Below are 11258 nucleotides of genomic sequence, written 5' to 3'. Positions count from 1 at the left end.
TTCTCTGTGGCTTTGGAGCCTGTCCTGGATCTAGCTCTGTAGACCAGGCTGGTCTCGAACTCACAGAGATCCGCCTGCCTCTGCCTCCCGAGTGCTAATAGTACCCATCTATGAGATTAGACACGTATGTGCTCAAATAACTTCAGGTCACATCTGGGGCATTTCGTTTTCTTCACCTGCAAAATGGTTTCAACGGCCACATCTGGTAGATTGCCATGATTAAATGGTGTTGGAAGAGTAATACGTTTTTTGGTGAATGTAACTGTTAACTTTCTCATTTTTAGGGGACAAAGACATTCAGATGGCAGAAAACAGGTAAGCCAAAATGAACCTTGTTTATTGGACTGTGCTGCTGTCCACTGGAATTCAGAAACTAGAATTCAAAGTTAAAATAATTTAAATGTCAAGTGGTAATGGCCCATTCGCTCCCTTTTACTGGCTAAGAAATTGATGTCAGATACCAGCTGTCTCAGACACTGGTATTTGGAGACCTTGTGCAGACATACTTTCTGTCCTCCTTGACTTTTAACTCCTACTTCCTCACCCTTGATGAAATCCTTGATAAAATCCTGGTGGCTACCTAGTGTGGCTTTCAGGGATGGAAGGAATTTTTTTTGTGGGATGTTCAAGGTCAGTGTTAATTGAGTGCCTGTTTTAATTTTTTAGTTGACGTAAAAGATAATAGATTTCATCATAGCATTTTCATGCATGTTGTTTTATTTTGTTTATATAGCTCTTGCAAAGACCTAGGTTTGGTTCCCAGAACTCACATTAGGCAGCTCACAAGCTCTAGTTCTAGGAATCTGAGGTTCTCTTCTGACTGGCCTCCACTGGCATTGCACTTGTCCATACACCCACATATGGACATATGCATAAACATATTTTTTGTTCTTGGGTTTTATGTGGTTTTTTAAGACAGGATCTCAATGTGTAGCCTTGGCTGGCTTAGAACTCTGTATGCTTCAGGATGTGTAAAACTCTCAGAGATCCTCTTGTTTCTGTTCCTAAGTACTAGGATTAAAGGTGTATATATCACCACACATGGCACATAGAAGTTTTTCTTTTTCTTTTTTTTTTTAACTCTGAAATACTAAAAACGAGATTAAAAAAAACTTGTCACCACAGCACCCACGAAGCCAGGACTACTGATACTGAGTTAGGCCCTGTCTCAAAACTAAAAGGGGAAATTAAGAAGCTTTAGCAAGAGTTGCAGATTAGGGGCTGGTGAGATGGCTCAGTGGTAAGAGCACTGACTGTGGGTTCAATTCCCAGCACCCACATGGCAGCTCGCAGCTGTCTGTAACTGCTGATCCAGAGAATCTAACATCGTTATATCAATGTACGTGAAATAAAGTTTAAAAAAAAAACCCAGTTGCATGGGCTGGAGAGATGGCTCAGAGGTTAAGAGCACTGCCTGCTCTTCCAAAGGTCCTGAGTTCAATTCCCCGCAACCACATGGTGGCTCACAACCATCTGTAATGAGGTGCCCTCTTCTGGCCTGCAGGCATAACGCAGAAAGAATATTGTATACATAATAAATAAATAAATATATTAAAAAAAAAAACAGTTGCAGATTAGTGCAGAACAGCCTGTGTGTTGGGAGGGGAGCTAGGTGGGTGTGATTTTTTTTTTTTTTCTTCTTTTTTCCTTCGAGACAGGGTTTCTCTGTTTCTGGCTGTTCTGGACCTTGCTCTTTAGGCCTCTAACTCACAGAGATCCTCCTGCCTCTGCCTCTGGAGTGTTGGAATTAAAGGTGTGTGCCACCACACCCTGCTGGTTATGATCTTTTTAGATGGGATTCTTTCTTTTTTTTTTTTTTTTTTGGTTTTTCGAGACAGGGTTTCTCTGGCTTTGGAGCCTGTCCTGGAACTAGCTCTGTAGACCAGGCTGGTCTCGAACTCAAAGAGATCCGCCTGCCTCTGCCTCCCGAGTGCTGGGATTAAAGGCGTGCGCCACCATCGCCTGGCAAATCTGCCTCTTTAAAGTGCTGGGATTAAAGGCATGTACCACCATACCCAGTCAGCGTTATCTTCATTTGACCTGAAGTTCCTTGCTGCACAGATCCCTAGTACATTGGAAAATCACTAAATATGCCAGATGATGCTGTCTTTAGGACTCTGTTTATAATACTTTGTAAACTTGTAGTCTTTCAGATGGAAGCCCTGCAGATTCTGTGGAAGCTGCTAAAAATGCCAGTAGTACAGGTAGGTCAGTGCTATGGATAAAGCAGTGATTGAGGGTTTCCATCTGTTTCTGTGAGTCTCTTCCAGAGCCACTTGTTACAATAATTATAGTAGCAGTAAAGGAGTTCTGTCTGTAGTGATTAGAAATTCAGACGCCATGAAAGAGAATACCATGACCCTGCTCCTGAGCTGGCCTTTACATGATCTGGGCATCAGAATGTTAATCAGACTTGCACCTTCAACTTTCCTCTCCTGCTTATTTTGAAGCCAAATCTAGATGTATCATTGTGTCAATAAATTCACACGAACTGTCTCTGCCCATGAGAAATCTGTATGTGATGGGTTAGCAAGGTGGCTCATCTTGTAGTATTGCTCTTTGTGCAGACCTGGCACCCTGAGTTTTAGTCTCAAGAATCCACTGTGGAAGGCAAGAACCAACTCCCAAAAGTGACCCCCTGACTTCCACACACAGGCTCTGGAGCATGTACACCTGTTCTCATGCACATTGCATGTCTGATTGAACACATACACATAATGATGATAAAATGAAAAAAAATCTGTATCTGAGCTGGGAGTGGGGACTGTGTAGTCTTGGCTGTCCTGGAACTCACTTTGTAGACCAGGCTGGCCTCAAATTCAAAGATCCACCTGCCTCTCCCAAGTGCTGGGATTAAAGGCATATGCCACTACATCTGGCTGAGAATGTGTACTTCTAAAACACATTTGTGGTAGATTTAGCCTCAAGGTCTCATGTGCTAGGTAACCATTGAGTTATAGCCCTGGCTCTCTTGTTTTTTATTTTAAGATAAAGTCTTGTTTGGCATGGTATTTACCTGCTTGGCCTCTTGTGTAGGTAGGGTGACAAACCTGAGATCCATGTTGGTGTTTGGGTTCTTTCTTGGCTGCTGAATAACTCTAGTGTTTTTTCAACTCCTAGAAAAGCTCACAGACCAGGTGATGCAGAACCCACAAGTGCTGGCAGCTTTGCAGGAACGTCTTGACAACGTCTCTCACACTCCTTCTAGCTACATAGAAACGTGAGTACATTGCCAGTGAGATGTCAAGCAACAGAACAAACATCTCCATGCCTCAGAGCAGGAACAAGTATGGTTTTCATTTCTCAGGATCAGCTAGCTACTTGGTGATGCACAGTGCCACCTTGTGGATTGTAGAGAACTCAGCTAATAAGTGCTGGTAGAGTACTGGCTAACTGCTGGACTCCTACACCTTTACCCTTGTTAGGAGGTCCATGTTGTGGCCTTGCTGTACAGTAGAAATGAGATGCCTACTCTGGGCAGCACTTCTAAGGGCTTCCCTGTCTGCCTTCTAGAAGAGATGAGCCATCTCAGATTCCGAGGCATAGTTGCTACAACTGGAGGAGATACTGCACATTTCCTTGTGTCCATTTAGAGGCCTTTCTGGCTTTAATTAGTGGATACAGGTTTTCTTTGTCCTGTTTTGCTTTTCTTATGCTGGGTTGAGTCCAGCCTCTAGTGCACAGGTACCTTATATGCAGTTGTTGTTTTATAGAGTAGGTGTAGTGAGGGTGTAGTCAAGGAGTTGAGAATGATGTCTGGTTTTCTGGCTATTGTAAGTGTGCATATGGAGTGGCATTTGCTCACTAGGATGGAGCACAGAGTTGTGACAGCTTGTGAGCACAGCCTCACATATGTGTTGGTTGGCCTTGAATGGTGTTTGGGCCAGCACTGGGTGCTTATATGGACTCTGCATTCAGATTTTCTGTGAATAAGTTTTAACCTGGGGGCACTCTTTTGGGGGATTGTAAGTAATTTTATAAAGTTAATTTTTTTTTCTTTTTCTTTTATTTGTTTATTTATTTATTGGTTTTTCGAGGCATGATTTCTCTGTGCATCCCTGGGTTTCCTCGAACTCACTCTAGACCAGACTGGCCTCAGAACTTAAGAACTACCTGCCTTTGCCTCCTATGTGCTGGGATTAAAGGCATGTGCCACCACTGTCTGGCATGTTTTTTTCTTTTGATTTTAGGAGTGTTCATACAAACAAAAAATAAATTCTGGAACAGAGGCAAAGAAACTCTTAGCAGGTGTGATTAGACAAAATTGTATGTGGGTGTCTGTAGACTTTGTGTGTTCATGCAGTTTTAGACAGCCAAAATCAGAGCCCATGTGCCTGTCAGCATGCCTGTGTCTGGTCCTTGTCTGTGATTTGGCTTTTGTTGTTTATTATTTCATCCTATTGTGTACATGGATGTAGAGTGGTGCGGCGGGCTATGTTCCTGCCCAGCTCCCGCACGGCTAGCTTATGCCCGAAATAACTACACAGAAACTGTATTCTTTTAAACACTGCCTGGCCCATTATTTCCAGCCTCTTATTAGCTAATTCTCATATCTCGATTAACCCATTTCTAATAATCTAGAGGACAGTTTGAAGGAGTCGATTTTCTCCTTCCATCTTGTGATTCTTAGGAACTTAACTCAGGTCATTCATTATGCTTAGCAGCAAGTGCCTTCACCCACTGCGCCATCTCTTTGGTGGGTTTTCTTTACTTTAAATTATGAATGCATATGTATGCACACACATTTGACTGCAGGTGCCCAGTGGAGGCTATAGGCATCAGATCTTCCGAGAGGTACAGTTTTAGGTGGGTAAGCCATTCAACATGGGTGCTAGGAATTCAACTCGGCTCTTCTGTAAAAGTAGCAAATACTCATAAGTGTTGAGCCATCTCTCCAGCCCCAATCTTTGTTTCTTTTAGAGACAGAATGACTCTCTTGTAGCCCAGGCTAGCCTTGAATTCACTAGTAGCAAGCCTAGCCTTAAATAACTGACCTTCTACATCGACTTAAGATTAGAGGTGCATGATACCATGCCCAGTTTTCTTCTGTGTGTGTGTGTGTTTTCCTGGAAATTGAACAAGGACCATCTGCATGTTAGGTTAGTGCTCTACCTGTAACTACACTCTTCCTCCTTGATCTCTGTGTAGCCCAGAATAACCTTCTACTCCTGCTACTCTTACTGCTGTGGCCTTCTACATGGTGGGATTGCAAGTGTGCCCAGCTTCCTTTGGTCTGTTTTCATCACCAGTTAGGTTGGAACAAAAGAGCAGTTTTAGGGGCTGGAGAGATGGCTCAGTGGTTAAGAGCATCGTCTGTTCTTCCCAAAGGTCCTGAGTTCGATTCCCAGCAACCACATGGTGGCTCACAACCATCTGTAATGGGGTCTGGTGCCCTCTTCCGGTCTGCAGGCATACACACAGATGAAATATTGTATACATAATAAATAAATATTTAAAAAAAAAAGAGCAGTTTTACAAACTGATTCCCTATTTCTGCTTTTGATATGAGATGACCCTGTTTTTCCATCTGGCAGTTTGTGTCTTTTCTGGCTTCCTTAGTCCCTCCCTCCCTCTGTCTATCCTTCCCCCCTCCCTCCTTCCTCCCCCTTCCTTCCCTCTCTCTCTTTTCCCTTCCTCTTCCCCCCTCAATATCTCACAGGGTCTTTATATGTATCCCTGGCTGTCTTGGAACTTCTTAAATAGACCTGGCTGGCCTCGAGCTTACAGAGATCCACCTGCTTCTGCTGGAATTAGAGGCGTGTATCACCTGGTTTGACTGAGTCTGTTCTTTTCTCTAGGCTTGTTTGCATGTAGAGTTTTAGCAATTCTTTATAGTCAGGGTATATGTTTATGTGCTGGTTGTTTGCTGGCACTCAGTGCTTTATTTCCTGTTGTCTTGTAGTTTACCCAAAGCTGTCAAAAGGAGAATTAATGCTCTGAAGCAGCTCCAGGTGAGGTGTGCGCACATAGAAGCCAAGTTCTACGAGGAAGTTCATGACCTGGAGAGGAAGTATGCAGCCTTGTACCAACCTCTCTTTGACAAGGTGTGTACCATTGATGTGTTTGCCTCATGTGGTCGTTCCTGTGGTGTGAGACATAGTACCACCCAGGGACTTTGTCTTTCCAGAGTCCTGTGTAAATATCTTAGCTTTTGAGTTTGCAGAGAGCCTAAAGTGCTGATGGACTCTTGGCTTTTAATGCAGAGAAGAGAATTCATCACTGGTGATGTGGAGCCCACGGATGCAGAGTCAGCATGGCACAGTGAGAATGAGGAAGAAGACAAGTTGGCTGTGAGTTTCTGTTGTGGAATGTTTAATCCTAGTTACTTTTGTGGTATTGGAAGGTGAACTCAAGGCCTTGTTCTTCTGCTCATTGTTTCTCTCAGCAAAGCTTTGTAGAGCAGTCCTGCAGTTGTTCCCTTCTCTTTGACTGGGTGCATGGTTCCTTGGTGACACTCTGACATCTGAGACAGTGCTGTTGGTTATCATAAGTGAGTTGTGGACCTTTCTCGGTGGTTAGGCAGGCAAAAATTGCTTGTAGTGAGCCAGACATGATTGAACATGTTTCTGATCCCGGCACTAGAGAGATAGGCAGATAAATATCTGAGTTCCAGGCCAGCCTGGTCTACATAGTGAGACCCTATCTCCAGAACAAAACTAACTGTAACACCAGTGAAAGTCTGAGCCCAGAGGAGGTAGAAGTTAGCATGGTGAGAACTGTACATGTTCCCCCTTACTAAGGAGTAGGCACACGTGGAGGAGGACCATCTGGAGACTTCAGGCTGCTCAGCTTCACTCTGTCTCTAGACCAGCAGGTAGGTGAGTGACCAGCATCATGATGTTGTATTCATTTTCTATGACAGTCTCATTCAAATGCCATGTAAAGGTCCAGCATGGTGCAAAGTTAATTTTAACTTCTGTCCTGGTTTGTTTGCTTTTTTAAAGGTCCTAGGGAGCCGGGCGGTGGTGGCGCACGCCTTTAATCCCAGCACTCGGGAGGCAGAGGCAGGCGGATCTCTGTGAGTTCGAGACCAGCCTGGTCTACAAGAGCTAGTTCCAGGATAGGCTCCAAAACCACAGAGAAACCCTGTCTCGAAAAACCAAAAAAAAAAAAATAATAATAATAAAAAATAAAGGTCCTAGGGATGTAACCCAGAGGTTCATAAGCAAAAGGCAGGTTCTCCATATCTGAGTCGCACCCAAGCCCCTGTCAGTGTAATTTTGTGGTTAGATAATAGGTAGCTTTGGTTTAGTGGAATTCTTTCTTAGGGATCTATTTGAAATATGTTTAATTTTTGTGGCTATATGGTTTTGTTTTTGTTTTGTTTTGTATCCCTGCCTGACATGGAACTCACTGTGTATATCAAGCTGACCTCAAGCTCAGAGATGGTATATGCTACTGCACTCAGCATAGCTGTGGTTCTGTATTAGTTTGCTCCCTATGACCAATGAAAAGCCCATTTTGGTGGTTTAACAGTCTCTTCATTTTGCTCCATCATAGACTGTTGTAACAAGCAATCAGAATTCACTTGGTTTAACTTCCTTTGATCGACTTTCTTCCTGAGGCTATGTTACAAACAAGTCTCTCTCTTCCCTGGTGCTATGTGGCCTTTGTGGTCACAGTGCTGGTGTTTGCCCAGTACTTATGTGCTCTTTCTCCTGGGAACTGCATGCCCAAATTACTGAATAGTTTTCTGATTACAATGCTGCTGCAGCAGACAGGTTTTCTTGGAGTTTGTTTGTGACAGGATCTCATTATAAAGCCTTGGCTGACTAGAACTTGATCTGCAGTCAAGGCTGCTCTCAAATTTATGGTAGTCCTCATGCCTCTGCCTCTCAGGTGCTGGGATAATAGGTGTGTACTACCACTCCTGGCTTGAATGAGGGCTTTCTCCACCCTTATAGTAATCATATGGATATGACTCCGTGTGTGTGTCTGCTCGGAGCTATTGTAGTGTTCATTGTATGATGACAGGAAGCTCACCAAGACAGACTGGACATTCTTTCACAAGTCTGGTGGCAATTTGCCACCTTTTCCGTTTCTCCCCTTGATAGGACATTTCATTGTGAAATTAACTGTGAACATAGTGTCATGAATGCCTTTTCCAGTTCCGTCGTTTGGAGACACACAGAAGGAAAAGGAAATGTGTGATGGACCCTGAAATAATGTCTTTCAGTAAGACTTTGAGCTGTGTGTAAATTTGTGTTTTCAGTGACTTTTGTGTTTTGACTCTGTTTTGTAGGGAGATATGAAGAATAAAGTAGTTATAGCTGAGAAAGAAGCAGCAACAGCAGAAGAGCTGACCCCCAAAGGCATCCCTGAGTTCTGGTTCACCATCTTCAGAAACGTAGATATGCTTAGTGAGCTGGTGCAGGTGAGGGACTTCTGCTTGGTGGGTACAAGTGGGAAAAGATTGGGGTGATACACAACTCCTGCAGTATGTTGAGGGACTTGCCTTAGTAGTACACACTGCTTACTTGGGTGCTGGGAGGTCCTTTTAGAAGGATGAAAAGTCTCCACTTGGGAGTTGATCCCTAGGGGAGTGGTCTTTGCTGTAGGGACTGCATTCTCTTTTTGTAGTTCTTGGCAAGGCTGACAATTCTGTTCACACCAAGCTTGAGAGGCAGTCTCCTGCAAAGTCCAGCACTGCACCTAAGACCTTGTTGAGATTCTTCCTGTGTGAAAACAGGGAGCTGGGGGAGAGTCTCACCTCCATTGGTTCTCATTTGTGCCAGTTAGATGGGTGATAGGCTGCTAGGTGTTCAGATCAGGTGCGTAGTGTGAGGCGTTATCAGTGGAGAGCTCCATGCTTCGTCTGTCAGCCTCAGAGATGTGAAAGCTTTTGGTGTAGCCTGCTTCCAGAACTGTCTGGGTTTTTTTTTTTTCTTCTTTTAAATAACTACTAAATGACCTCCTCTTGCTGGTTTGGTTTTACCTGTTATGTCAAAAGAACTTAAAATCAGGAAGGTAACCTTTAGTGGGCTTAATTCCTAGAGCTTTATTCAATGCCAATCTTCAGAGTAAAAAATTAATAACTACACCTGTCACAAGTGTATGTCATTTTGAGGATCCATTCCTTTAGCTTCTTCTCATGCTTTCACAGTGACTATTGCATAGACTTTACTATACAGCACAGGTCTTTACAGTACAGGTGTAAGCAGTAGTCATTGTGAAAGTATAGAGCCATGCAAGTCCTTGGCTCCTCCTGTATGTTAGGCTTCGATATAATCTGCGATCTTTATAGAAGTGGCATGAGATTTGGGATATTTATTGTCACTAGTGGATATTGTGCAGGAAGACCCACAACAAACTAAGCCATCTCTTTATCACCAAGCCTTTTGCCTTGTCATCTCAGATGCCAGAAATCTTGGTAACACTGTGCCAACGTTAGTGTCAAGTAGTGGCAGGAGAACATGGGGCTTTCCTACAGCCAGCATTGGTGGTAGCAATGGTACCATTCTAGAATCAGGTGGCAGCTGATTCTTGACATGTTGTTACTGCCACCAGAGATACATAATGAACAGATTTGCATTGCTTTCTAGAAGTTAATACTGGACAAAGACAGAATTCCAATAGGATAATTGCCCAACATCTGGGACACTTACAACTATGACTGCCATGAATTGTGGTTGTTCAAGGTTCTCTCTCTTTTAGGAATATGATGAACCAATCTTGAAACACCTGCAAGATATTAAAGTCAAGTTTTCAGACCCTGGACAGCCTATGGTGAGTACTGATCAAACTCCTTCTTGATTGGCTAAGGTGCAAAAGGTGTGATTCTTGTCATTCAGAGTTTTACAGTCTTGAGCATGTGTGCTCATCAGACTTCTCTTGGTGCTACTGTTGGCAGTGTGAGCTGGACTTTTGGCTAATAACACAGACTATATCCTTTCCCAGGGACAAGGAGTCAGCTGGATACAAACTGGTGACTGCTGGCCTGTGGTTATCACCTGGTCAGGCTCCAATTTATTTGCTAGATTTTCTTTGGTGGAGATGATCAGCACATCATACTTTTCCTAAGTGTCACATGGAGGTAGCAGGGTGTGGTGGCATGAGTTTATAATCCCGGAAGGGAGGTAGATTACTTGAATATGGTTAGGACTAGCCTGAATCACAGCAGTGAGATCCCTTTTTAAAAGAATAGGAAGAGCATAAACAAACATGAACAACAGTAGTACATAAATCTAGATACTAAGGAGAGTGGATTTAACCTAAAATAACCATTAGTAGATATGACTGAAAACTACTCTAACACGGCTTAAAATATGGGGGGTGTCTGGCCTCTGGGAAGATGGACTTAACCTAGAATGTGTGGGGGCTGGTGCTTGCTGAGTCTGACCCTCTCCCCAGGAGCACTGTTCGTAACCTGTCAGTCTTGCTGTGGTTGGCGGGTTCCATTCCAGTGCTACAGGATTTCCAGTGACACATGACTGACTGGCTGGCTAGTGGCTTTCAGTTTCAGGTCTTGGAGACACACGTGCTATGAGGGGCTAAGCAAAGGATCTTGAGAGGGTCCTAGATCTGTCCTTTCATCTCTACCCCAGGCCCTGGTATACAGATGGAGATAGGCCAATGTGGGTAAGATTTCTTTATCCGTGGGCCTTCAGGGGCAGCCGTGCACATCTACCTTTGCTTTGTGAGAGGTGACATTTGGCTGTCGTTCTGAAGATGGGGTCATGGGTAGTGGGAGCTTAGCATGCTTGCTGGCCCCCCTTGGTCAAGGGCTGCCCTCTTACTCAAGTGGCTGGAGAAGGTCCCTTCCTACCCAAGGCTCTGACTGCGGCCTGAGCTCTTGTCTTTCCTGAATAGGCAGTGTTGAGGTTCTCTGTGTTTTTTTTTTTTTTTACTTTCAGTTCATCCAAATTCAATTGTTATACTTTTGCTTTCATGTAAATCTTTTTATTATTGTGAGATAGGGTCTTGTTGTGTAGCCTGGGCTAACCCAGAATATAGAGTAAGCTAGCTTCAAATTTGTGGCCCCCTCTTGCCTCTACTGCCCATGTCCTTGGGATTACAGGCATATGCCCAACCTTGATTGGCTGGTTTTCATTTGTTTGTCTTTTGTTGTTGTTGTTGTTTTTTCCAGACAAGGTTTATCTGTATAGCTTTGGAACCTGTCTTGAACTCGCGCACTCTGTAGACCAAGCTGGACTTGAACTCAGAGATCTGCCTGTCTCTGCCTCCCGAGTGCTGCGATTAAAGACTTGTGCCACCACTCCCAGTTTTGCTTTTTTTTTTTTTTTTTAACCTACACACTG

The 11258-nt window shown here is 43.8% G+C and overlaps 1 protein-coding gene and 1 non-coding gene across 2 annotated transcripts in view; both read left to right on the top strand.

Annotated features, from left to right (window-relative positions):
* Positions 1-11258, top strand: part of Nap1l4 (nucleosome assembly protein 1 like 4) — a 35961-nt gene that overhangs the window by 9924 nt on the left and 14779 nt on the right. The window contains exons 2-8 of the mRNA XM_026781321.1: positions 285-315; positions 2146-2204; positions 3121-3220; positions 5903-6044; positions 6204-6290; positions 8243-8374; positions 9655-9741. Coding sequence (XP_026637122.1) covers positions 302-315; positions 2146-2204; positions 3121-3220; positions 5903-6044; positions 6204-6290; positions 8243-8374; positions 9655-9741 — 621 coding nt within the window. The 5' untranslated portion in view covers positions 285-301. The remainder of the gene's footprint in view (positions 1-284; positions 316-2145; positions 2205-3120; positions 3221-5902; positions 6045-6203; positions 6291-8242; positions 8375-9654; positions 9742-11258) is intronic.
* Positions 10351-10477, top strand: LOC113456572. Its single transcript, XR_003377338.1, has one exon. It is a non-coding gene; the product is annotated as a small nucleolar RNA SNORA54 (small nucleolar RNA).

This window comes from Microtus ochrogaster, chromosome 8, assembly GCF_000317375.1.
Source record: "Microtus ochrogaster isolate Prairie Vole_2 chromosome 8, MicOch1.0, whole genome shotgun sequence".
Lineage (NCBI taxonomy): Eukaryota > Metazoa > Chordata > Mammalia > Rodentia > Cricetidae > Microtus > Microtus ochrogaster.
This window is presented reverse-complemented; position numbering and strand designations above follow the sequence as displayed.